At 58.5% G+C, this 24,452-nt stretch overlaps 1 protein-coding gene across 5 annotated transcripts in view; it reads left to right on the forward strand.

The window, feature by feature from the left end:
* Positions 1–24,415, forward strand: part of SIPA1L3 (signal induced proliferation associated 1 like 3) — a 101,731-nt gene extending 77,316 nt beyond the window's left edge. Inside the window, exons 9-21 of one of the 5 annotated variants that reach the window (XM_084814494.1) lie at positions 36–310; positions 3,298–3,543; positions 4,008–4,160; positions 5,867–6,012; positions 12,271–12,380; positions 12,480–12,847; positions 13,710–13,934; positions 15,169–15,331; positions 15,916–16,117; positions 16,686–16,829; positions 20,592–20,724; positions 21,988–22,069; positions 22,406–24,415. In XM_084814494.1, coding sequence (XP_084670620.1) covers positions 36–310; positions 3,298–3,543; positions 4,008–4,160; positions 5,867–6,012; positions 12,271–12,380; positions 12,480–12,847; positions 13,710–13,934; positions 15,169–15,331; positions 15,916–16,117; positions 16,686–16,829; positions 20,592–20,724; positions 21,988–22,069; positions 22,406–22,555 — 2,397 coding nt within the window. In that variant the 3' untranslated portion in view covers positions 22,556–24,415. Of the gene's footprint in view, positions 1–35; positions 311–3,297; positions 3,544–4,007; positions 4,161–5,866; positions 6,013–12,270; positions 12,381–12,479; positions 12,848–13,709; positions 13,935–15,168; positions 15,332–15,915; positions 16,118–16,685; positions 16,830–17,233; positions 17,350–20,591; positions 20,725–21,987; positions 22,382–22,405 lie in introns of those variants that run through there. The other 4 variants (XM_084814493.1, XM_084814495.1, XM_084814497.1 and 1 more) reach the window with 4 other exon arrangements.
* Positions 24,416–24,452: the final 37 nt, after the last annotated feature.

A 24,452-nucleotide genomic window follows, 5' to 3' on the forward strand; every position in this document is an offset into this window, starting at 1 on the left:
CCCTTCTCCCTCAGTGTCACCCATTCTCTTCCTAGGTCATGACCTCTGGCTGTGAGACGGTTGAGATGACTCTCCGGAGGAACGGACTGGGCCAGCTGGGCTTCCATGTGAAGTTCGATGGGACGGTGGCAGAGGTGGAAGACTACGGCTTTGCCTGGCAGGCAGGGCTCCGGCAGGGCAGCCGGCTGGTGGAGATCTGCAAGGTGGCTGTGGTCACGCTCAGCCACGACCAGATGATCGACTGGCTGCGCACGTCTGTGACAGTGAAGGTGGTCATCGTTCCGCCTCATGAGGATGGCGTTCCGCGCAGGTGAGCCTGCTTCGCTTCGTCCACGTTCCCCACGTTGACGGGCAAGCCGGCTGCTAGCAGTGAGACCTCGCGTGCTGCAGTCCGCCCGTGTAAACCACCTGGCTTCACGGTGCCAAGCAGCAGTCCCACCCCGGGAGGATTCAGGTGTGCAAGTCAAGTGGACCTGGCCTGATTTTTCTTCTGCCAGTTGCAGGCAGGGACAGCTGCTGCTGTTGCACTGGCGTAGAATTCAGCGCCTGAGTAGCATCGGGCAGCAGTTCCACGCTTGTGTGGAACAAGTGCAGCCAGCCCTGCGCATCGGCCCAGAAGTCCTCGGTGTTAGAAAGCCGGTTGGAAGCCTGTGGGGGCGGGGGGCTCCCTTATTCCCCAGAGTGGCGGTGAGTGTGGGCAGAAGGGGCTGTGTGTGGCCCCCCACCTGCGTGGGACAATATGGGGCGAGTGCAAGGAGGTTTCCAGGCTGGCTGCAGAGCCCCTCGCCTGGCTGGACTTCCTGCACTGTCTGGCAGCCGTCCCTGGGGAAGGAGAAGCAGGGAGTGCTTCCCTGTGGAGCGGTAATGGTTTCCAGCGATTCTGTTCTTCCAGGAGGGCTTCCGACACAGCTTGCATTGGGAGGCTGGGGCCTCGTGTCTGATTGTTGCTCTGCCTGCTGGGGCCTCCAAGTGTGCCAGCACTGACTCTGCCTCGCCATAGCACTGCTCTCCTGATTGGCAGCAGGCTGCCGAGGGGTGGCGGCAGCTGGCTTTCAGGGTGGAGGCAAGCAGGAGGCCGCTGCTTTGGCCCACCGTGATGATGATGGGAGGTCCCCATGTCAAGCAGGTGGCAGGGGGGTGGCCCTTCTGAATCTGAGCAGGGGATGTCGATGCCTAGATGGCAGTAAGGACAGGCGCGCCCTGACACCTGGCCCCCTTCTCAGTGTGTACCGCATTGCTCAGGAATGACAGCCCCCGGAGAAACACCCTGGCCACACCCTGCACTGGCAATGCCAGCTTGCAGCTGGTCTGTGTCTGAACAGCCCGGGGGTGTGGGGGGAGAGTAAGAAGGAAGAGCATTCTCTGGTGTCAGGGCAGGACTCCACGCCACTTCTGGCTTCCCTGTCAGTGATGCAGAAGAGACAAGTCTGTGGAGCTAGGCCAGCAGATGCTCAAGTGCCAGTGGGCAGTGTCAGGGTGGCCAGCCCAGCCCCAGATCTAATACTTGAGGATATTCTTTGCCAGAAGATTGGACGTCCCCACTCCTGTCTTTTTACTGAACCCACTCTTTCTGGTGACAGTGAGTTCTAAAAACCAGCGGTGTACTCTGTGTGTGTTGTGTGTCAGTGTGTGTTGAGGGATGGAGTTGTTTTTCTTTTTAAAACTAGTGTGCCTTCTAGGTTTAATCCTGAGCAAATGAAAGCATCAGGTGAGAACTAGCACAGCTGGGAGGCAAGAATTTTGGATGCAGGCATTGGGGGGCCTGGGTTTGAATCCCACTGCTGCCAAAGCTAGCTGTGGGCAGGTCTTCGTCTCGGCCCCCATCTTTAATGCCAGGGGCATAGCAAGAATTTTTAAGGTGCCTAGGGCACTGTGAACATACAAGGTGCAGTCTGCTGATGTGATGCTGTTGTCTCAATGGTGATAGCAAATAACCCATGTTCCTTGTTTGCTTTTTGCAAACTTCTGAGTTCTCCCCCTTTGTGGGACATCTTCTATCCTACTTGGTCCCTTTCTTCCCCATCTCTGTGCCATGGCTACTCCTCTCCTCTAGAGAAGACAGGTGCTGTTGAAACACTGGGGGGAGGAGAATGCCTCTGCTCCGGTCCCTGGAGGGTTAAGTGGCGCCGCTTCCTAAGCCCAGCTGTGCCCTTGGCTTCCTCAGCTTCCTGTTGGATTTGCCAGGTGTGCTCTGGAGAGCAAGTTGAGGCACTGGTTGGCTTGCCTGCAGGTCCTCCCTCCGCACCAGATGGTTAGCGGACGGATCATGCCCCGGGTGCATTCCAGCACAGTGCCTGAGCAAATGCTTGAGCTGCGAGTTGCCATTTCTGTGTGAGGAGCCCAGGCGATGGGCAGCAGGGGTCCCCAGCAGAGGCAGGTACTGCGAGCCTCGACCAGTGGAAGTGGGGTGGTGTGGGCGAGCAGGGAGGTCATGTTGGGCGCTTAAGGCTGGCTCTCCAGCGCCAGGCATTGCCTGCTTCCTGGGAAGGCTTGTACCGAGCTAGCCCCCAGTAGCTGCAGAACTGACGTGTGTGGTGAGACCACAGCTACGTGAGCATCAGAGCGGTGCCACAGCTGCATGTGGGTGCGGATGCTCTAGCCCCCAGGGAGCGCTGGCAGCCAGTCCCTGGAGGACTGGCCACGCTCCTTGGAGGCCTTGTGGCTAGGGATGGGGGGAGCCCGCCTCTGCTTGGCAGCTGCCCCTCAGGCCTGGCCCCCTCCTGGAGGGCAAGGGCCCTGCTCGCCCAGAAGACCTGGGCTTGCGCAGGGCTGGCGGCAACGGCACTGTGCACCCAGGCAGGGCAAGGCGCTTGGGCTGGCACAGCTGTGAGCTTCAGTCTCCTGAGAGAGCCGGGAGAAGCAGCTTTTGCCACGTGCCTCAGGGAGGGCAGCCCACAGGCACGTGTCCCTCAAGGGGGTTCCTGGGACTGCACAAGAGTGCATGCAGAGAGAGAGGCACTCTGTGCTGGGCCAGGGGCTACCTGGGCTGGTTGATGCCCTGTGCTTTTTTGCTTGCAGAACTTTGGGAAGAGCTGGTTAGAAGTTGGGGCAAGGCCTGGAAGGCTGGAGAGACGGGCAGGGGGGCAGGGGTGAAGAACAACGGTGGGCCCTGTTTAGGAAGCCCTCCCTGAGCACTGCTGCGTATGCATCTCCCCTTGTTCTCAAAGCCAGCTGCCGTAGCAGCCCCTGCCAGGCTGCTGGGAGCAGTGGGCAGGTGGTGGCTCTGTCCCGTAGACGCGCCTTCACGTGCTGCCTCTCTTCTCCCCTCCCCTCCCCTCCCCTCCCCTCCCCTCCCAGGGGCTGGGCTGAGTCCTTCAAGATGAGCGCCGTGGAGCCCAGGGTGGAGCCGGAGAACGTGCCAGTGGGCTACCGGCCTCCGTCCCGCAGCAACTCCGCCTGGCAGTGGAGTGGGTCTGCCACCCACAGCTCCCCTCAGTCCTGCAAGTGGGCAGAACAGCCAGGCCAGTCCCAGTCCCTCACCCGGACCCCGAAGCTGAGCGCCCCAGCTCCTTACCGTGAGTCGCAGCCGCTGCATAGCAAGAGGTGAGGAGGCATCGTCGCAGTGCCGGGGGCCGGGGGGGAGTCCCGGACGCGCTGCCTCGTTGCCTTCTGCTCCCCTGCCCCCTCTCCTGGGGCCACCCTTGGGACTCTTTTGGCTCCTGCGCTCCTGGCAGCTCCAGGAAGAGCCTCCCGCGGCATCAGAACCAGGATGCTCAGCTGCCTCGTGGAAGGATCTGGGCGCCTCTGCCTGCCTGGGTCCCTTGGAGGCAGCCTGCGCAGTGCCTCCGCTGACACCGCTCCCCGCTCCCGGGCTGATTGCTCCATTATCTCTCCGCTACTGATGCTGCAGGCAGGAGATTTGCACAGCGGGCTTCGGGTTCAGGAGGGCTGGGGCTCTGGCTCTGAAGGCACTGTAGGCAGTGGCAGCAGCAGAAGAGAGCACCCAGGTTCCTCCTTCTTTCCTGTGCATTGTCCCCCCCCATCTCCCCCTCTCTCCTACGAGCTAGGCCAGTGAGCTTCCCAGAGACCCCACACACTGTGTCGTCCTCCCAAACCGGAGCGGAGAGGATCCAGTCATACCGTCAGCCCTCTGGCAGTTTCTCTGTGCCTGGCTCTTCAGGAGCAGCCTATGTCCCCCGGTACAAGCCATCTCTGGAAAGGTAGGCTGGAGGAGGGCCCGTATGCAGGGGCCGCACGCCCTCTTTGCCTCCTGCCACCCTTGGGCGGTCCAGTTCACAGGTGGGAAACCAGACAAGCTCGGGGGGGGGGGGGGCAGATCCGCATGTTTCAGGGAATGTGGGGTCTTTGTGAGGGATCTGGAATGGGTTTACTTTGGTTTCCACTGCACAGAGTTTGGCATCTTCTCCAGTTCCACTTCTGGAAACTCCAGCTTTCAATTTGAATGAAATGAAATTGCTTCAGGGCTCAGTTTTGCCAATGCACTGAGTGGAATCTCACAAGCTAAGTGAGGACCTGTAGGCTGGGAACATTGTCCCCCCAGTGGCCGGCAGGAGTAGGAGATGCCTTGAAAACCCCCATCTGTTCCCTTGGCCTTATCTCGGCTTCTGAAGCCACCTTCTGTTGGCGCAGAACCTGGATTTTTCTCACTGCTGCCATCTGGGCGGACATGGGGAGGGAGAGGTGGCGCGCCGCAGTGTCTTGGGCGGGGAGGCGTTGGGGCTCTGCCCTCTGGCTTCTTCGGGCCTTTGTGGTGGTGCTGCGCAAGTGGCGTAGAATGGAGGATGCCAGGGACCTGCTTGCAGTGACTGTGCCAGATGTTCAGCATCAGGTGCTGCGCAGAGGATGCACCACGTGGCCTTTGCCAGCGGACATTGGAGGGGGGGGTGACTGGTCAGCACTGCAGAGCAGAGATGGAAGTGGCCAGTGGTGGCTGGAGTGTGCTTCTCTCCGTCCTCCTGGCCTGGTTCTCTCACCCCACCCATGGGGCAGGGGACGTTTGAGGCAGATAGACCAGGCTGCAGACCTGGTGGACGGAGCCCAACACAGCAAGCGGGGAAGCTTCAGGGCTTCTGCTTGTGCTAGGTGCTGCTCTTGCTGTCTGCATGGCCCCCAAAAAGCTCCCTGAAGAGGATCCAGGTCCCGTCCTGCAGGGGAGAGCCCAAGCCTGCCACCCCATCAGACCTGGATGGCTCTGGCTGTCAGGGGGCGTTGTGCCTTCCGTGCCTGATACTGCTTAGACCCCCAAGTCGCCGGCGGTGCTTCCATTGCCCCTGAGCTTCTCCTTGTCATGTTGCTTCTGAAGTGCCTGTGACGGTGCAAGGAACACTCTGGGATGTTCCCTGCAGGGTCCCTGGAGAGGGCGCCCTAGCAAGGGGAGGGGAGCCTTTCGTGTCCCACCTGACGTGGAGCAGGGAGCTCCTTTGGTGCCTCTGCGGCAGGGCTTTCCCATGGCAACCTGACTGGCTGAGGCGGGCTCTGTGCCTGCCTTGGCCTGGAAGCGGACCAACCGCCCCTTGGAAAGCCATGAGGCCCTGGGGACTCCGGAGCTGCCTGTGGGCTTTGCGCATCCGGTGTGGCTGCTGAGCCTTGCTCTGTGGGCAGGAGGGAGCAGTGGCGGCGGCAGGAGCTGCCCTTGCTGGTGAAAGCACGCAAGAAGCTGCTGAGCTGAGCCTGCCTTGGTCCCTTTCGCATCTCTCTCCCCGCCCCTCCCCAGGATGTGCATCCGTTGCCTGGGCCACGGAAGCCAGGCTTCAGGAGGAGCTGGGTTTGTTCCGTCTCCTCTTTGTGCTCACCTCCCCCCTCAATTTTGGTATTTTTAAAACCTGCTAATGAACGGAGGCTGGCTGGTGTGTTTCCCACTGTTTCAATTTGCCATCTTGAGCTGCCGCACTCCTGTTCTTCTCAGCTCAGTTCACAGATATGCAGCCCCCCAGCGGCCCTTGGTGCCGTTCGACCCGCTCTGCACCCACGAGATGACCTCCAACGGGGACTCCTCCTCCTCCTCCGGAGGGCTGGCCAGTCAGGAGAGCGCCATGGAGAGGCCCAAGCCTGGTAAGTGAGAAGCAGAACCGGGGGCGGGGGGCAGGCAGGGTGTTGGCTGGTTGTTAGGTTGCCGTGTGCATGAACTGGGTCAGGCCACCCGTGCTGTCTTTTGTACTTGCCAGTGACGGTTCTCTAAAGTGGCCAGGGCCCAGCCTCAGGAGAGTCTCCCTGGATCGTTTCAGGCTTGGGCTAGTTCATCTAAGAATTGGAGCGGGGGGGAGGGCGAGAGACACTCCCCCACCTTGCCTCAGCACAGAGGCTTGGTTCCTCCCCAGGCAAAGCAGTTCAGCCTTTGAGGGCAGCTGGCTCAGCCTGGCTTCTGAGTGTGGGCATGAGGCAGGGAGACCTGGCTCGAGGAGAAGGGCGGGCAGGTCTCTTGGCAGTGCCTGGGGCCATCCTCCAAAGAGTGTAGCAGGCTTCTTTCGCCCCGCTGGCAAGCCAGCCCCCCCCCCCCCCCCGGATCAAGGCAGAGGGCGCGCCTCCCTCTGCGCTGGCATCCAGCATTGCCCAGTGTGCCTTAGGCAGTGCAGAGTCAGCAACCTTTAAACAGGTGGGTCTTGGTGGGTGGGCCTTCTGCGTGCCCCTTCAAGGTTCCTGCCCCAGGGTTGGCCTGCGTGTGCCCCTCAGAATTCCCCGTGAAAACCACATGGGGAACAGACTCGGTCCTAGCAAAATGCCCGGAGGATGGGAAAGAATGGGGAATCAAGCCGGGGGCCCACAGCAGAGTCAGGCAGAGCAGGGCTGATGCTGCCCTGACCAAGCAATCTTGCAGCATTGTTGCAGTTGTTTGTGACTGTCCCTTTGGCCTGAGATGACGGGGGTGGGCAAAGAGTCCTTTTGCTGGTCCGTGTCCTTGTTGTGGCTGAAGTGGCAAAGTGCGGGAATGCTGACAGTCTCTCTCCCATCCCCTGGAGGGCGGTGATGCTCACAGCTGCCCTTCTGGAGGATGGATTCCCAGTTCTCCAGAGCCTCATGAAGGGCATTCCTTCACCTCGCCGTGGCGCCTCCCTCTGGAGCATGTAGGCCAAGCCCAAAGGTGCTTCTCCAGCGGGAGGAGCTGCCCTGCCCTTCCAGACCACACTGGCTGCTGAGCAAAACCACTGAGCCAAGATGGAGCTCTTGAAAGCCCAGCTCTAAGTGCTTTTCTCCAGAGCTTTTTTTTCTTTTAATGTTTCTTCCTTCCCCCACCTGACACGTCTTAGTAGGGACCATGATGTGGATGCTCGCCACGGATTGGTGGAGGGGCTTCTTCCATGGTAGGATGGGGACTTCCCTTGGCCCGTGCGGTGCACCTTCCGACTCTCCCTCCGGCTCACCAGCAGAGACCGGGAGGGCCAGGCAGCGGCCAGGAGATCAGGCTGCGCCTCCTAGCGAGAAGCGGTGGAGGCCTCGCTGAGGCCTGCAGGCAGCACCTTTTCCAGCAGCCACTAGCCGCCATGCCTCAAAGCTCCTCTGTCCTCTTTCTCCATACAAGGCAGGTGGAGGGAGTGCAGATCTCTCCCCACCACTACCTAAAATGGCAGGAACGGGAGAACAGTCCCTTAGCAGCACAAAGATCTCCAAAGGCAGAGCGGGTGTGATGGGGGCCTATCAAAGACTCCGGCAACTTGGTGCCAAGCAGGGAGGTGACCTGTTCCTGCCCCGTACCCCTGACGTTTTTGAAAAAGGTGCCCTACCACAGTTCATCTCCTGAGTCCAGGGCCTTATAACACAGCAAATTAGCCAGGCCTTGCCAAATCAGTGTGGGGGACGACAACAACATAATTCATGGAGGCATTCCCATTCCTCTTCCGCTGTACCCACAAAAAGAAAAAGGGCAAGAAGCGCAAAAAGGAAGGCAAATCTGGGGCCTGGCCTAAGCACAAGCTCAACAAGGGCTGTTGAAGCAGAAGCAGTTCTCCTTCTGCGGCTTTCCCTTGTAGGCACTCCGCAAGTCCTTCACCCAGTTCTTCCATTTGCGGGGGGAAACAAGGGTAAAGGAAAAAAGAGGCAGCATGCAGTCAGGTCCCCAGGTCCAGAGCCAAAGAAATCCTCCATGGGGATTGATTCTCCCTCTGAAGCCAGTGAAAAGGAAATGAGGGAATGCGCAGAGGAGGCGGTGCCCCAGGCTTGCTAAGGCAGACTCTTTCATCCTGACCCCTCCCCCATTTTACTAGTGAAGGCTTTTCATGCGCTTCAGTTAACGGGAGAGGCCCCCAAACCTGACGAGACACCCAGTGATCAGGCCCAAGATGGGGGCAAGGCTGCTTTTCCCCAGGAACGGGCCACCCAGACTCTTCCCTTTCCCAGCTCTTTCCATAAAGTTTGGAAATCAGTGGACTAATCCAGCCAAGGCAAAGCCTGCCAAGCATGACAATGAAACTCCTAAAAGTTCCAGTAGTTGATGCCCCCATGGCTGCCCTCTCTTCCTCGGCAGTTATCCTAGCAGATGGGAAGACTGGCCCTAGGGATCAGTGCAATAAGAGTGAATCATAGAATAGTATAGTAGGGTTGGAAGGGGCCTACAAGGCCATCAAGCAGATGCAGCTTTACTCAAGAACTTTGAAGCATCAGCTGCGGCCTTCAGAGCTTCCACCACCAACTCATTCTTTACAAGAGCCATCTTCAGGTGGGCAGAAGACCTAGCAGATGGTGATTCTGCTCCAAACCCCCCAAAAAATAGCTTTAGGAAAATTTTCCATACAGTGTCGCTATTGGTGGACTCAGCCCTCGATACACTACAACTTAATGCTAGGGCAATGGCTACCAGCACCCTCACCAGTAGAAACATCTAGTTGCATACCTGGGATGTGGATCCAGGGCCTCAGTCCCATCTGGCTAATTCCATTTTTGAAGGGGCCAGCCTGTGTGGCAGACCCTTTGAGAGGGTGTTGGTTGAAACCAAGGACAAAAACAAAGCTCTTCCTACAGTAAAGAAGGAACTTTAAAGTAAAGATGGAACAAACAGTCCTTTTCCTTTTTGGACAAGTTCTCCCCCAGAGCCTGCTCAGTCGTGGGGGGGGGGGGCGTCCGAACCCAGATGGAGCTGCTCCAGTGGAAAGTCCACTAAGAGGAATATCTTTGGATCTTCAGCCAACTCATCCGGCAAAGACCCAAAGAAACACCTGTCTGCACGATTCCAAGGAGCCCTGACTGATCAGGGATGCCTGCTTCACTTCATTCAGACATGGAACTGTACCACCGCAGACCTCTGGGTGACAGAGACACTTGCCAAGGGCTATGCCCTGGAGTTGACTTTCCCACCCAGGGACATGTTTGTAGTAGTCCCCCGATCTTGGGACCCTTCAAAACATCAGAATTTCCCAAGGGCTGTAGATCATCTCCTATTGATCAGGGCCATAGAACCTATTCTAGATAAGGACAGCCATTGTGGGGGTTTACTCCATTTTTTTCTTGGTGCCCAAGAAAAAATGGGGACACCAGGGCCATTTTGGATCTAAAATGGCTAAACAAGCAAATGGCGAAGAAACATTTCAAGGTGGAAACCCTCATCTCCATTGTGGAGGCGATCTCAGAAGCAGAGTCCCTAGCTTCCATCAACCTACTGGAAGCGTTTCTTCCCGTTCCGATCAGGCATGTCCACTGGAAATTCCTGCAGTTTTGCTATGTCAGCAAGCACTGCCAGTATCAGGCTCTCTCGTTTGGCCTGACTGTAGTGCCCAGAGTATTTCCAAAGATGCTCATGACTCTAGTGGCACATCTGCATTCACAGGGTCTGGGTCTGCATCCATACTTGGACAACATTCTTACCAGGTCGACCTCAGAAAATGAGAGTTTGTAGGACATCCAGACAACCCTAAAACGTCTACAGGAACACGACGTCATGGTCTACCTGAAGAAGAGCCACTTCACTCCTTCCCAACAGTTGATCCACCTGGGGGTGATCCTGAATACAGCCGCTCTCAACATCACCCTCACGGAGGAAAGATGTTACAAGGTCTGGCGGCTTGTCTTCCTAGTGCTGGAGTCAAGGATGGCAGATGTTATGCTACTGGCACAGCTTCTGGGCATATTACTGTCATGCCATGAACTAGTTCCCTGGACTCGTCTGCACACGCAGCCCCTTCAGACTCTTCAGTATCAAAAAGCCACTGAAATACACATCAGTGTGAAGATTCCAAATGAACTCAAGAGGGAACTTCACTGGTGGCTGGAACCAATGAGACTCAAACCAGCCCATGGCCATCCAGTGAGGAAGACCATCATGATGGACCCCAACCTCTTTGTATGGGGGCCCCATCTGGATCACAAGGCTGCACAGGGGACCTGGGTGCAAGGGGACAGTCAAAGAGCATCAGTTAGTAGAACTAAAAGCTGCCTACCTAGTGCATTGGGAGTTCATAGGGGCTCATGTATCAGTCAGGACGGACCATACCGCAGCCAAGGCGCATGTGAACAAACAAGGCAGGACTCAGTCCTTGTGGCTGAATCATTTGGTGAGGGAAGATGCTGTCCTGGGCAGAAACACATCTAAAGTCCATATGAGCAGAACTTCTAGCTGGGGTAACCAATCTGACAGCAGATAGGCTCAGTCGCACATCCATACAGAAGTCAGAGTGGCAGCTCAACCCTCGGGTGACATGAAGGGTGACATCTGATTAACCCACCCATAGTGCACTGTTTTCCCCCATGGAAACTCAACTGGGTACTGACAGCACTCATGGGGAAGCCCTTGAACCCATGGTGACTTGTTCTTTGACACTTCTCTCACTCTCAAGGTGGTGTTTTTAGCTGCAGTTACTTCGGGCTGCAGGGTTTCTGAATTGGGGGCCTTGTCTGCTGATCCACAGTTACGCCTTTTCCATGTGAATCAAGTGGTGCTGAGAACTGACCCTTGTTTCTTCCCAAAGGTTAATTCTTTGTTTCATAGGACTCAAGAGATTTCTGTCCCATCTTTCTGTCCCAAGCCCATTCACTCACAGAGAAAGAACTGGAATAGACTGGAAGTAAGGCTTTATAAATGTAAATAAAAATTATGTTTTTACTTGGACAGAACAGCTGCCATTAGGAGATCAGAGTCTCTCTTTGTCTCCTTCCAGCCTAGGGGTTTGGGACAGAAGGTCTCCAAGGCCTCACACTGGAGGGATCATGGCCCACTCCTTAAGGGGGGTGGCGGCTTCCGCAGCGTTCAAGGGGGACTTCCTCATCATTGACATCTGCAAAGCGTCCACATGGGCACCTATACACACATTTACCAAGCATGATAAAATTGATGCTGCTTCCTCTGCAGATGTAGCCTTTGGGCATAAGGTCCTGCAGAAGGTTTTGGTGGTGTAGGGCACTGATCTTTATTGTCCCACCTTGGGAATGGTGCACTGCTTTGCGAAGTCCTGAGCTTAAGGAATACCCTTCATGAGGCTCTGGAGAAAACAATGTTTTTCTTACCATGGATTTCTGTTCTCGGAGCCTCACGGAGGGTATTCCTAAAGACCACCCATTCTAGAGACCAGTGTAATTTATTTCAACAGGAGAGGGCTGTTATGGCTTCTCCTGCCACCACACATCTGGGGAAAGTAGACAGGGATTCCTGGGTTCATTCCTTCCTGTCCCGGTTGTTTCCTGTGAGAAGTTAGACCTGGTGGGTTTCCAGCTCGTTTGCTATTGATGCTTGTTTTCATGCCCATTCCGGGCATAGAGGGTTTTTTGTCCATTTGCACTGCGGAGGTGAAGGATTGTTTGCTCTGCCAGTTTGGTCTGGGAGGGATGGGCAGCTGCTGCCCATGAAGAAGCAACGTTTGGCTCTGCCTACATGCTCCAGAGGGAGGCGCCATCCTGAGCTTAAGGAGTACCCTCTGTGAGGCTCTGAGAACAGCAGTTCACGGTAAGAAACACATTTCTGTTTTCCTGTTTGCTGCTGAGAGGAGTGACTGTGTTGGTTCCATGGTCAGGGGATGAGCAGCAGCCTGTCCAGGTTTTGGATCCCACTTTCCTCTCAGACCGTTGGGGCTTCCTGCAGCTCCTTCAAGGGAGGTCCTGGGGCTCAGCACCTAGTAGATCAAGGAAGGTATGGCTGGATTTTTCCACTTCTGTGCTGCTTGAGCATCTTCTTACATAGCTTCGCATAATGTTAGTTGGCTTGGGAGATCCCCTGCTGACAGTCCAGGGTCACCCGTGAGCATCTTTGTTGCGCTCTTGTCTGAGGTTGGCAGAGCTGCTTTTGGGCACCGACCTCTGAGCAGCAGGCAGTCTGGGCCTGTGTTGACAAAAGGGACCTCTCGCAGAGGAGTCCGCTCCAAAGTGACCTCCCACCTGCCTCCATCTTTGCAGAGCCTCTTTGGCATGTGCCGGTGCAGTCCAGAATCTCTGCGGCACCCGGGATCAAGCGGCCAAGCAGGCATGAGCTGGCAGGCAAGGATTCCCCCAACCGGCACTCCAAGGTGAGTTTGAGCTTGCCAATGGCCACGGGGCTTGCTGAGGCCCAGCCTGTAGCCCTCCGCCCTGCTGGCTGACTCCCTCTTCTCCTCCCCCCCCCCCAGGGCGAGGGGCAGTATTCCAGCAGCAACACTCTGTCAAGCAACGCGTCCAGCAGCCACAGCGATGAGCGCTGGTTCGACACACCGGACCCTGCCGAAGCTGACCCAGATCCCCTGGCCAAGGGGGGCTCCAGCGACAGTGGCATCGATGCTGCCAGCTCCAAGTCCATGTGGAGGGACATTATGCCCAAGCCCTCGCCCCCTTTTGGCACCACCCGGCACGAGGGCAGTGGCCCAAGGAGAGAAGCCTCACCCGCTGCTGGCTCCAGTGTGCAGAGCAGGAGTTACCGCCCCACAGCCTTCGGGGCGGGGGGCAGCATGTCTGCCAGAGGGGTCGGCGGCAGCAATAGCAACCACGTCAAGCAGCCCAGGTGGGTGGAGCTGTCTGAGCCCTGCCAGGGGCTGTTCTGGAAATACCTCTGGAATGCAGACAGAGGGCTCGAGGGGCCAGAAGCATGGCTGTCGCCTCTAGGTCTGCTCGGCACCTTCACTGGGCCCCGTGACTGCGGTCAGAAAGCTGCTGTCAGACCAGGGTGGGCCCAGTCCCCAGTAGGCCCTGGCAGTTGTATGCCGCCTTGGGCTCCTTGCAGGAAAGGGCAACAAGCAGATCAGCGGGGCTGAACGGGACTTGGTGGAGCCCTTTTCTGCTCCAGAGGCTGTCCCTGAAGCACCCCTCCAAGATGCCCGGCTTGTCTCCTAGGGTGGGCACTTTGCAGCCTCCCCTGCAGCTGTGACAAAGTTTTCACACCCCATTGTCGTCTCATCTTCGTTCCTACCAGACTGTCCTTGGTGGAAGCTCCCTCCCCCTTCTCCCTCTCTCTCCAGGATGCCTTTAAACATTTGAAAGCTGACTGCATATTCCCCCTTTTCCCTCACACACGGGAAGGTTGCAGTCCACTTAATCAACAGAGGGACAAGCAGGCACCCAGAGCAGCCATCCCGCCTGCCTCCTGGCAGCCATTTCCTTCAAGCCCCCCATCTCCTAGGCAGTGGTCAGTTGAGCAAGACCCCTTTTGGCCAGGGGAGAGGGCTCTGCCGTGCCAGGGAGCGCAGTCCAGCCATAAAGGGGAAAGGGTCTGTTGGCAGCTCCCTCCCCTCTGGCCCTGAATGTTGTGGCGTTCGTGTATTGGATATATTTCTTAGGCGCCTTTCGAGACTGCAGTCTGGACTGCCCCTGTTGTCCAAGGAGGCTAACGTGTATTCCGCTCGATTCTCTCTTCCCTCCTTTTTTAGCCACAGCAGCTCCGGGGCGACATATCCTGCCTACGTCTACAAAGCACCCATGGCAGACACCACCCGGGCCTCGCATATGCCTCAGTCCGGCTCCTTCCAGCTCTCGGCTTCTGTGCCCAAGTCCTTCCTCTCCAAGCAGAGCAGCAGGAGCAAACGCCTGCCGGCCGGGTGGAAAAGGAGTGAGGACGTCCCCGCCAGGCCTGCCACCCTCATGGACCCCAAGAAGTGAGTGGGTGTGTGGCTGGCCGCAGTGAGGAGGGTGCTCTGAACCCCTGCCATCCCCTCGGCTCTGGTTTCTGCCATTGCCCTGGGCTCTTGTAGCCAGACAGCCGCCTCCCGCTGGGTGCATGTGTGCGTGCATTGCCGCCTTCCCTCCCTGGGGCGAGAGGATTTTGAAACAGTTCTGGCTGAGCTTGATTTTGAGGCTCACATCTGTCGAGACTCAGAGAGTGTGGCGTGGAGCTGATGCTGAGAGTGCTTCTCACCAGGCCTCCCCAACTGCCTAATCACAGCCAGCCCTTCTGCCTGAGATTGGGGTGAGGTGTGTGTGCTGGCTGGTCGGGTGGGTTGGGGGAGACCTTCCAGGGCAGGAGTGTGGCTTCCCCTCCAGGGCACTCACTTCTGGCAGATGAACGCTTGGCCTGGCTACTCCTGCATGCCTGGCAAGGCAGGACCCAGAAATCCTAGAGGGGCTCTTTGATAGGCCCAAGGTGTAGAAGGTCCCTCTGAAGCAGCCATATTTGATACAGGCCATGTGCATCTTTTAGGGACGCAGTAATTCTCTACATCTGGCATGCCTTTCTTTATCAAGGTCCATATTCCCTGCTTTTTGGCCCTGAACAGGGCCCCCATAGCAGCTTGCAATAAGATCAAGGTCAACACGTATATAGTATAAAATCCAAACCAAATTTTAAAAAGATCATAGAATCATAGAATAGTAGGGTTGAAAGGGGCCTACAAGGCCATCGAGTCCAGCCCCCTGCTCCATGCAGGAATCCAAGTCAGAGCATCCCTGACAGAGGGCTGTCCAGCCTCGTCTTAAAGATGGGAGTTCCCTAAAAATGCAATCCATAAAAAAGGGAGAGAGAAACTCGGCTCAAGCCAAAAGCCAGACAAAACAGATGCCGCTGTTATATTGTTGAATGCCGCTGTCGGGTGAGTGTGGTCTGGCCAAGTCCAAGGGCTGGCTGTTCTTTCTCTACCCAGTGTGGCGGTGCCAGCCTGGGTCCAGTCCCACTCCTTGAGCAACTGGCTGCGTCTCCATTCCCCGCTTGGTAGAGTGGGGGAAGAGTGGCCATGTGGGCCTGTGGCGCCTGAGGCATGAGCTGGCTTCCTCTGAGGCGGCAGCTGGGGAGAGCCCACCCTCTCACCCTGGCTGTCCCGCAGGCGCTTGGGAAGGGCATTGAAGCCAGGAAGGTGAAGCCTGAGGATGATGAGCTCTTCCTCGCTTCCTGGCCAGGCAAGTTGACGTGAGCACCAAGAACGTCTTTGGGCAGCCCCGGCTGCGGGCATCCCTGCGTGACCTCCGCTCCCCACGCAAAGCCTACAAATCCACCATTGAGGATGACCTGAAGAAGCTGATTATCATGGACAGCAGCACAGCAGAGCAGGAGAGGGAATTGGTGAGTGTTGGCGGGGGGCGGGGGGAGTGTTGATGTAAGTTTTGGGGTGGGTCATGAGCTTTCCTACGCCTATAGCGCTAGGGCCTGGGATTTTCAGGGCCCCTGCAGTAGAGCCCCATCGTCTCAAGGCCCTTCCCTGCTTGCTGGGCCAACTATCACTTCCCTTTCTCTTGTCCAGGTGCTAACCTGATTCTGGGCAAGGCCTCAGCAGTGGCTTCCCCCTTGCTTTCCTAACTAGAGCTCTGTGGTGTGGTTTGTTCAGTGCAGTCCTGCCTTGCGCAGAATCCCATGTCAAGTGCAGCGTCAGGCCTCCAAAGCATCTGGGCCCTTAGGCTTGAAGGAAGAAAACGCACCCATCCAGCCACTTTCTGACCCTGCAGAGAGTCATGTTAAAGCAGCCAAATGTTGAAGGCAGCCCAAGGACCAGCATAGCTGGAAGGGGAACCTCCCTGCTTGGCAGCAGCAGGCCTTTGTGTATCGCCAGGTGGTTTCTCCATCATCCCTGGCTTGCGAGCTTCCCAGGAGCATCTAAGGGAAGGAAGCCCGTGGGCTGGTCTGATACTCTTCCATCTTTCTGTCCGCAGTCCCCACAGAAGACGCTCCAGCGGACGCTCTCAGACGAGAGCCTGTGCAGCGGCCGGCGGGACCCCACCTACGCCACCACCCATTGCTTTGAGCAGCGCCTGCCCAGTGATGACCTCTTCACCAGCACCTACCCCTCCAGCACCCTCCCTGTGCGGAAGCAGCACCAGCCCCCTGGCAACGGGAGTCTCTCAGAGAAGAAGGGTGAGTGTCGGCTTCTGCTGGGGGGAGCGGGTGCACCGTTTTCCGAGTTGGGAACAGTCAGAGGGGCAGGCAGGTTGCTGGCCTCTGGAGGGGGTTGGTGCTCTGGGGCCTCCAGGCGCTGGGAAGGAGAGCTGCGGGGTGGGGGTGGAGTAGATGCAGCTTCCTTCCTCCTGCCCTGGGAGGCCTCCGTCAGCACCCGGGCTGGGGTCGCAGGCAGGACTGGCCAGCCTCTCTGCTGCTGGGATGGCCAGGCCCTTGCTGCACCACCTGCCAGGAAGGCCCTGGCCTGCTCCCATGGCTGGCAGAAGGGAGCCTTGCTCCCGAGAGCCGGGTCACATGGCAAGAGGCCAAATCAGTTGGCTACCAGCCACAGCCTTAGGATCAAGCTGGTGACTACCGAGAGTGGGGAGCTAAAGCCCAGTTCCATCCAGACGCCCCTGGGAGCTTGTGGCTGGCCTCTGAAAGGCCCAGGCCGTGATGGCATTCAAGGCGAAGGGTGTTTGAGGAAAGGCCATCCTCCGGCCCCCGCTTCCTCACAGGGCTTGCGGGCCATGTGCTTTCTCTGCAGCCACCATCTCTGCCTCTGAGCTCTCCTTGCGCGACGTGCGGGACAAGGCCCTGCAGCGCATCGACCCGGGCCTGATGCCACTGCCCGACACAGCCACCGGCCTGGAGTGGTCCAGCTTGGTCAGCGCAGCAAAGGCCTACGAAGGTAGGGAAGGCGGCGTCCAGCACACTCCTTCCCACAAGGCCTGGCTGGTGCTCCGCCCCACCCTCCCCCCCGCTGTGGGGTGTTCCCTGCCTCCATAGTCGGAGAAGCTGTTCAGCTGGCTCTGCAAGGGAGTTGCAACATGACGCTATGGAGCATGTTACCTCTGGGAGGGCTTCCGCCCTCCTCCGCTCCCACAGGCTGTTTCCATCAAGGCTGTGGTGGCAGGGGGGACAGAGGGGTGTTTGCCTGTCTTGTCAGCAGGACATTCTCTGTGCCCCAGCACCTCCTGCTCTTGGGAAAGAACACCAGTTCATTTTGGGGGGCCTTTTCTTAAGTGTTGTGGCGGTTTTGTGCCCTTCCTTCCAGCTTAACATTGGCTCCTCTGTGTTTTTCTTCCGACACAGCAGCGCTCAGAGCTGGGTCCCCGTCTTGAAAGATGGGAGGGACATGTTGGGAACCAAGCTCCAGACGTCTTGAGGGAGGAGAGGCAGGCACCCGGAGCTCTGGGCCTGGTGCTGCCGCCCATGCCCTCCCCGGCCTGCTTCCAAGGCTGGCGACTGGCACCTCCTGCAAAGTGGTCCAGTGGTGCAAGCAGGGAGGGCGGGGCTGGCGACTGGGAGGGTCTTGCACCTTCCTTCCAATGAGTCAAGTCTCCTTGATGGCTGTGAAGCTTGGGCAGGGGTGAGCTGGGCGCCTCTCTGTGCTCGTAGAACCAGACTGACGGCAAAGCAGGATCTGAACCTGTGTGTCTGATTGGCCCCCTTCATTCTGGCCAGCAGTTCCGCCTTTCCCCCTTGCACTAGAATTGTAGATGTCTTTTTGAAAAAAGCTGCCTCCCCTTTTGTGGTAGGGTGTGGTGGGGTACAGAGCCTTGTGCTAAGGACCCCCCTTTCTTCCATTCTCCCCACACCAGACCGCCCCCCTGCCCTTCCGCCTGGCCCCAGGGAGAGCACCCTGGTGCCGCCCAGCCCTGCTCATTCAGCCTGTCAGATCTCATGTGCCGAGTTGCAGTGGCTACAGACGACATCCCGAGTGGCCAGTTCTCCTCCCATCTCCCTCTCGGGCAGGAACGGGACTTGCGTGTCTGAGACATTTCCTCTCAAGCAGGGACCATTGTGGGGTTTTCTCCCAGCCCAGCAAGCAAATGGGCTGAATGCTGCTTCCTCCCTGAGGTGGCGGCAGCGGCAGCAGCCGTGACCTGGTTTCCCAGCCCCGACCCGTCTTGCCTGTCCTCAGCTGGGAGCTGCCTCCCCCAGGCAGCCTTGTCAGAAGCTGGAGCTCCTAGTGCAGCACACCGCTCCTTGATGCTCTGGGACAGGCCAGGGAGGGGGAGAGGTGGGTGAGTGCGTGTCCGGGCAAGGCAGTCTCCTGGCAGAGATCTCCCTTGATGTGGATGAGCCACCCCCTGGCAGGTATCTCAGGCCTTTGCTCAGGCCTGCCGGCTGCGTCACACCAGCCCCGCCTTCTGGCGCCAGAGCTCCCTGGGTACAGGAGGCCCTGTCGCTCCGCTGGAGGAGGAGGAGGAGCGGGACAGGACCCCGGTACGCGCAGCCCCCTGGGCCTTGGCTCTGCTTGGCCGCCTGGCTCCTGGAAGTCCCAGAAGGTAGGAGGCAGCAGAGCATTGTGGGAGGCCACCGGCAGAGGCAGCTTCCTGTGGTCAGGGTTGGGAGCCTCTGAGCAGTATGGCCCCCCCGCCCCAGCAGACCCTTTGTGTGTGGCAAGGCAGTCACCCACCCGCTGAGCTGGCCATGGAGCGCATCTGTCCTTTCTCTCCTTGTGCCCTCTTTTCAGGGCTCTCCCCTCCTGCCTTCCATCCTCCCCCTGGAACGCCAAGGCTGTAAAGCAGCCTCTGTCTCCTTTGCGTTTTCACAGCCAGGGGTTGCCATTTGGATTGGTTCCCCTGCCCTGCCCCGCCCCGCCCCACAAAAGGCAGGCAGGGGTTGCCCTTTCATTCCAAGGCCTGAAAGGTTGCAGCCTTCATGGCCATAAACTCCAGCCAAATGAACGGCAGGATGGTGCTGCTTAGGCACAGGGCAGGGGAGGGTTTTGTCCTTCTCCAGCTGGATGTAATTCCCAGAGACCTGAAGGCCCAGAGCTGTGGTGGCAGCTCTTCCCCGCCATCCTTGGTCGTGGCCTGGTGGCCCCAGAGGCCTCACATTGTGCAAGGCAGGGGCTGAGCGGGAGGAGGGGCTGACCAGGAGCTTGGGGCCCAAGCATATCTCAGGGCATATCCCCCACCCTGTGCTCTGGGTTTTCGCCACTCTCTGAAGAAGACCCTCAGGTGCTGAGGAGTCCTCCAGCAGTGCCCCCCGCCCCCCGAAGCCCACCAACATTCGCCGCTTGAGGTTTCTGGAGGCAGGTTGCAGCTCTGTTCTTCAGAGAGGCCTTCCAGGCAGTGTTTGCCTTCTTTGCAACGTTAATGGTTTTGGCTCTTGCAAATTTTTCCATTGTTCATTTTAAGTGGTGTGTGTGCATCTGGTATTTCTAAGCCACCTGAGTTTTTGATTCAAGGAAAGGCAGGGCAGACAATTGATAATTGGGATGGGGTAGGAAGAGCTGAGCAGGAGCAATGGGGGGAGGCTGAGGTGGGTCAGGAAATTTGGAAGAGAAGCTGTTCTTGAGGAAAGGGAAGGTGCTGGCAGAGGAGGAACCGTTCCTGTGAGCTTGCCTGGGCATTCTGTGTGGCAGCTTAAGAACGCCAGAAGCGCGTGCTGGGTCAGACCAGGGCCCATCCAGTCCAGCATTCTATTCACACGGTGTGGACAACCAGCTGCCCACGGGAAACCCGCAAGCAGGACACAAGCGCAACAGCACCCTCCCGCCCATGCTCCCCAGCCACTGGAGTACATGAGCATACTGGCTCTGGTACTGGAGGTGGCACAGAGCCATCAGGACTAGTGGTCTGAGATCAGTCTGCCCCGAGCAATGATGTGGAAGGCAGCAGAGGCTCTTCCTTCTCCAGGGCCTTAAATGCCCCCAAGCTGGCCAAGCGCAAAGCCCAAGCCACCCATGGACGCTGCGGGAAGCCTCCGTGGCTGCCAGAGCCGGGGGGCCAGGGCAGGCCCAGCCTGCCAGTTATCTCGGAGCCTTGCAGGACTTGGAGTGTGCGCCCAGCTGCATTCGGAGCCGTCGCACTGCTCTGTGGCCCAGCGCGCCCTGTCTCCGCCTTCGCTTGAAAGGCTCCTGTGGCGACTCCGGCTGGATGGTTGCCATGCACGCGGCACCTCTGCCTTTCGTCGACCCCCTTTGAGCGCTCTCACCTGGCCTGAGCTTTGGGGAGAGGAGGAGGCAAAGGCATGGTGGCTTCCCTGATTGGCAGCTTCCTCTTGTGGTGCCATTGGTGGTTCCAGTAACGGATCCCCATCCTCCTTTCGGATTCCCCCTGCCGCTTCCCGCCCCTGAGCATCTGGCTCAGGTCGTACGCTGATTTCTCCTTGCGGAGCCCCCACATCTCAGGCAGAATACCCCTTCCAGCCCTTTCCCAGCCTTGATGGCTGCACTCCCAGGAGCAAAGGCAGCCCTGCCCCCCACCACGCCGGGACCATGAATCACCACTCAGCTGGCTCGGGCCACCTGGGAGGAGGGAGGCAACAGTGACTCACGGCCCCAGCAGTTCTGGCAGCTGTGCTGGTTGGGATGGCAGAGAGAGAGAGGCTGGGGCTGGGACTTTGTGCCGGACTGGTTGCCTCTGGCTCGGGGGCTCTCTGGGCTGGGCTGAGACTGCCTGGCACACCCAGGCCTCTGGCCTTGCCTTCTCTCCAGTGCAGAGAGCCGTCTCCCTCTTCTCCCTCAACGATGCCGTGCTGAGCCCCGACGTGCCATCCGCCCACAGCCCTGTCCTCGGGCACCTGAGCCTGGAGCGGCAGCCAACACCGCGCACGACGCCCACCATGAGGTGAGGGGGTGTCTGGGGATTCCCCCCACCCTGAGCTGAGGCTGTTTGGGGCGGGGAGCTGTCATTTTATGTGGCTTTTTATTGTTGCAGTTTAGGGTACAGGAAAGGCAGCGTGTGCGTTTGTTAAATAAGCTACACTGGGGAAGTGGGGTCTGGGAGCAGGAAGGCAGTGGCGGCATGCGCTGCTGCGCCGTGAGGCGGCGCATGATGTGTGATGGAGCAGACTTGTCTGCATGCAGGAGGCTGCAGGGAGGATGTTGTGGCACAAAGGACAGGAGGGTGCAGACGAGGTGAGCAAGATTGGATCAGGCACTCTTGCTAGGGGAGAAGGGGACGTCTGTGGCAGGGACGGAAGGACACGTCAACTGAAGCGCAGGAACTGGGTGTGCAAAGGGGCTGGGGGGGCACTCCTGCATGCACTGCTGGACGTCTGGCAAGAAGGCGCCCCTCCTGTTGCAGACTGGCCTTTTGGATGGTTTGGAGTCAGAGCACTGGCTGGTTTCCTGTAGTGACGGTTGCTTGGAAGTGACAGAAACTGGAGTCTCGGGGATGTGGGGAGACGAAACATGCAGACCCTCCTGCTCCGTGCCTTCTTGCTAGAGCAACATGTGATTCACAGGCCTGCTGTTGCTGAGACCCCAAAATTGGTGGCGGTAAACAACAGCAGTGGTGCCTTGCCGCCAAATTCCAGCAGCAAAACGCTGCAGGGGGCTAAAGCCCTCCAAATGTAGCAGCTTTTCAAGTGAACTGGGGGCATTTTCACCTTCTGTAGCAGCTTGCCCTGAAAATCAGTGGCAAATGTCTGATGTCTTTGCCGGTCGCTTAGTGGTGGCAGCAGGAGCGCAGCCTGTGCGGGGGCCCAGAGGGACGAAAGTAGCCCCCGACTGGCTGACGTTGCCCACCCCGGCTCTAGAGCTTCGTTCTTCTTTCTGTGCCTCAGATGCCCTCTCAGCTCCTCCTCCACTCCCCCTCACCACATCTCCCTTCACTCTTGCACATGGAGCAACTCTACCCTCGTTTCCAGCAGCCAAGAAGCTGCTGCTGGTTTCCCACCCCCGCAAAAGGTTTCAGAGCTCCCTGGAACCCCCTCGTGGCCAGTGGCCCTCTGCCGAACAAGCCATACACCACCGCCCTGGGCACCGGGCTTGCCAGCCCGGTGCTGGGGGTGCCCTCGCCGCTCCCCATCTTGCTCCCTTCTGGGGGGGCAGCCGTGCTTCCCTGGGGACAGCAGCACCCACTCTCCTCTCTGCCCTCTCTCTGCAGCGAGGAGCCGCACGTGGACTTGACCGGCAAAGTCTGCCAGCTGGAGGCCCTGCTCAGACAGCTCCACAGTGACCTGCAGAAAGTAAGAGGCTGTGGCTGGCACTGGAAGCCCCTGGCCAGGCGGAGTGGGCTGAGCCACATGCTGGGGGGCGGGAGGAGAGAAGGCTGGCGGGTGCGCCTTCTCCCAGCAGAGCAGTGGCGAGCCAGGAGCAGTGGCCCCTGCAGGCACGCCTTCTTTGCTGGAGGCTGCCCAGGGCCGCCTCGTGGTGCTCCCCGGCGGGGGAGGCCGGGCCTCCGGGGCGCGTCCCCCTCCTGGGGATGAGGCCAGGCTCCTGCCCGCTTCTGCTCTGGGAAGCGGAGGGGAGGTGTGCTTCCGCGGTCTGCTCCAGCTCTGCCCGTCCCTGTTTGCTCTCTACAGGAGAAGCAGGACAAGGTGGTGCTGCAGGCAGAACTGGCCAGCCTGCGGCAGAATAACCAGCGGCTGCAGGAGGAGTCGCAGACAGCCAACGAGCAGCTGCGCAAGTTTGCCGAGATCTTCTCCAGTGCTGCCGAGAAAAAGGAGCTGTGAGCCCCGCGAGGGCGGCTCTGCAGACACGGCCGGCGTAGTGGCCAGGCTCGGACCCTCCCATCGCCCAGTGCACCACCTGCCCCCCCGAAGAAGCCCCCTGCCCCCCCGGAGCACGGCCCTGAGCGCTGCCCACCCTTGCCCAGGCTCCCTTCTGCGGACCAGGCCCCCGCAGCTGTGCCAGCCTGGGGGGGCAGCCTCTGTCCGTTCCTGCCGGAGGCCAGGCGTGCCCAGAGCCACGCCCGCCTTGCCAGCGCAGCCCGTGAAGCACGGCTCCAGCAGCACGGGGAGCTGCCAGCTGCCGGCATCTGACCCGGCATGGGATGGCTCTGGCTGCAGCCTCTGCCCACATGCGTGGCTGCGGGGGGGGGGGGCGCCTTGGCCTTCTGCACAAGGAGCAGCAAGCGTCTGAAGGAGCACTTTCTCGTGACTAAATTATTTTCTAGAGAATGCAAGGTTGGGAGTGGCTCAGGAAGTTAAAACAAAAGTTTAAATGTATATGTTCTTTATAAAACACTATATTTGTATAAATGGTACTGTTTGTAATTTTTTTTCTATGAGATTTCTGTGCATGCCTCCAAGTCCAAGCACACTGGATTTTATTCCCAGCTGCAGCAGATTTGGACTGGGGCGCATGAGTTGGAGCAGGGGAGGAAGGCTTGAGCTCTCATTGGTTCTGGGGCCGGAGCAGCTGCTGGGGGGCAAAGGAGCCCTGCGGCCCCACAGCCAGGTCTGTGGCTGCTCCACCTGCCCCGCACTCTCGGCATGCTGGCGGTGAGCTCCCCAGCTGCACATCCCAGTCGCCTCCAGCCGTGTCCCCATCTCGGCTGGCCCAGGCTGCTGCAGGGCTCCTCTGCAAGGAGGTGGTGCTGTGGGCTGTTGGCGGCCACCACTTCTTCCTCCCGTCTGGGACATTGTGGTGGCAAAGCACAGAACTTGTGGCTTCTCTTGGTGTCTGAACTATGCAACATGCACCCAGGACATGGCCCCAGATGCAGGTCCTGGCTAAGGCCATCTCCCTCCCCTGCCCCAATGTGCCCCTTGAACTGCTGCACAGAAATGACTTGGGGGCGTAATGAAGGCTGAGAAATCTCTCTATTGCCAACATGAAGCATCCCAGAGACTTGCAGGCAGCTGCACTGTGACCCCCCCCCCCCCGCTTACCTCTGCATACAGGGCCTGGAGCTGCCCCCCCCATCCCCCCCCCCCGGGTGGCCGGAAGCGCCTTCTTCCCAAGATGCTCCAGCCTCCCTTGAGGAGCTGCCCTCAGTCCAGCAGCAGTCACTCACAGAACGGTGGCCTTTTCCTTGCTGAGGGAAACTCCTCCGTCTTCTTGCAGGTGGGCTGCAAGGCAATGTGGCAGCAAGGGCAACTGGGATGGAGCTGTCGCCTGCCGGCCGCCCGGCCCTCTGCACAAACCTTTGCTGCCACCACGATGTGTGGAACAGGCAGCGCCCTTCCCAAAACCATTTCTTAATTTTGTACCAGAATCTCAATAAAATTTGTACGGAATGTCTCCTCCCCCCTCCCCCCGCTTTTTAAAAAAAAGGTCTCTTTTAGTGCCCTTTCTGTGATGTAGGCGCACCATCCAGTTGTTGCTGGATCCCGCTTGGGCGGGGGGGGGGCACGGGCAGACGGGTCTCCATTTTTGTCAGTTGTGTTGTGTGAATTGTTTTTAATTTTATGAGAATCTTTGCAGATCAAATCTGTCTTATTTAATTTTTTTGTCTTAAAATTGCTGACAGGAAAGACCAGCTTTTGTAAAATAAATCATCCAGTGTAATTCTCTGGAATCCTCAAGAATAATTTTTCGCATGCCTCTGGATGGGGTGGGGGTGGGGAAATGAAATAAACGTTTCATAGAAGAACCTGTGTTGCTGTTGCTTGCTTGCGTGGGGCG

This window comes from Heloderma suspectum, chromosome 10 (assembly GCF_057233095.1).
Source record: "Heloderma suspectum isolate Gila_16-S chromosome 10, 16-S_ref, whole genome shotgun sequence".
In the NCBI taxonomy this organism is placed as follows: domain Eukaryota; kingdom Metazoa; phylum Chordata; class Lepidosauria; order Squamata; family Helodermatidae; genus Heloderma; species Heloderma suspectum.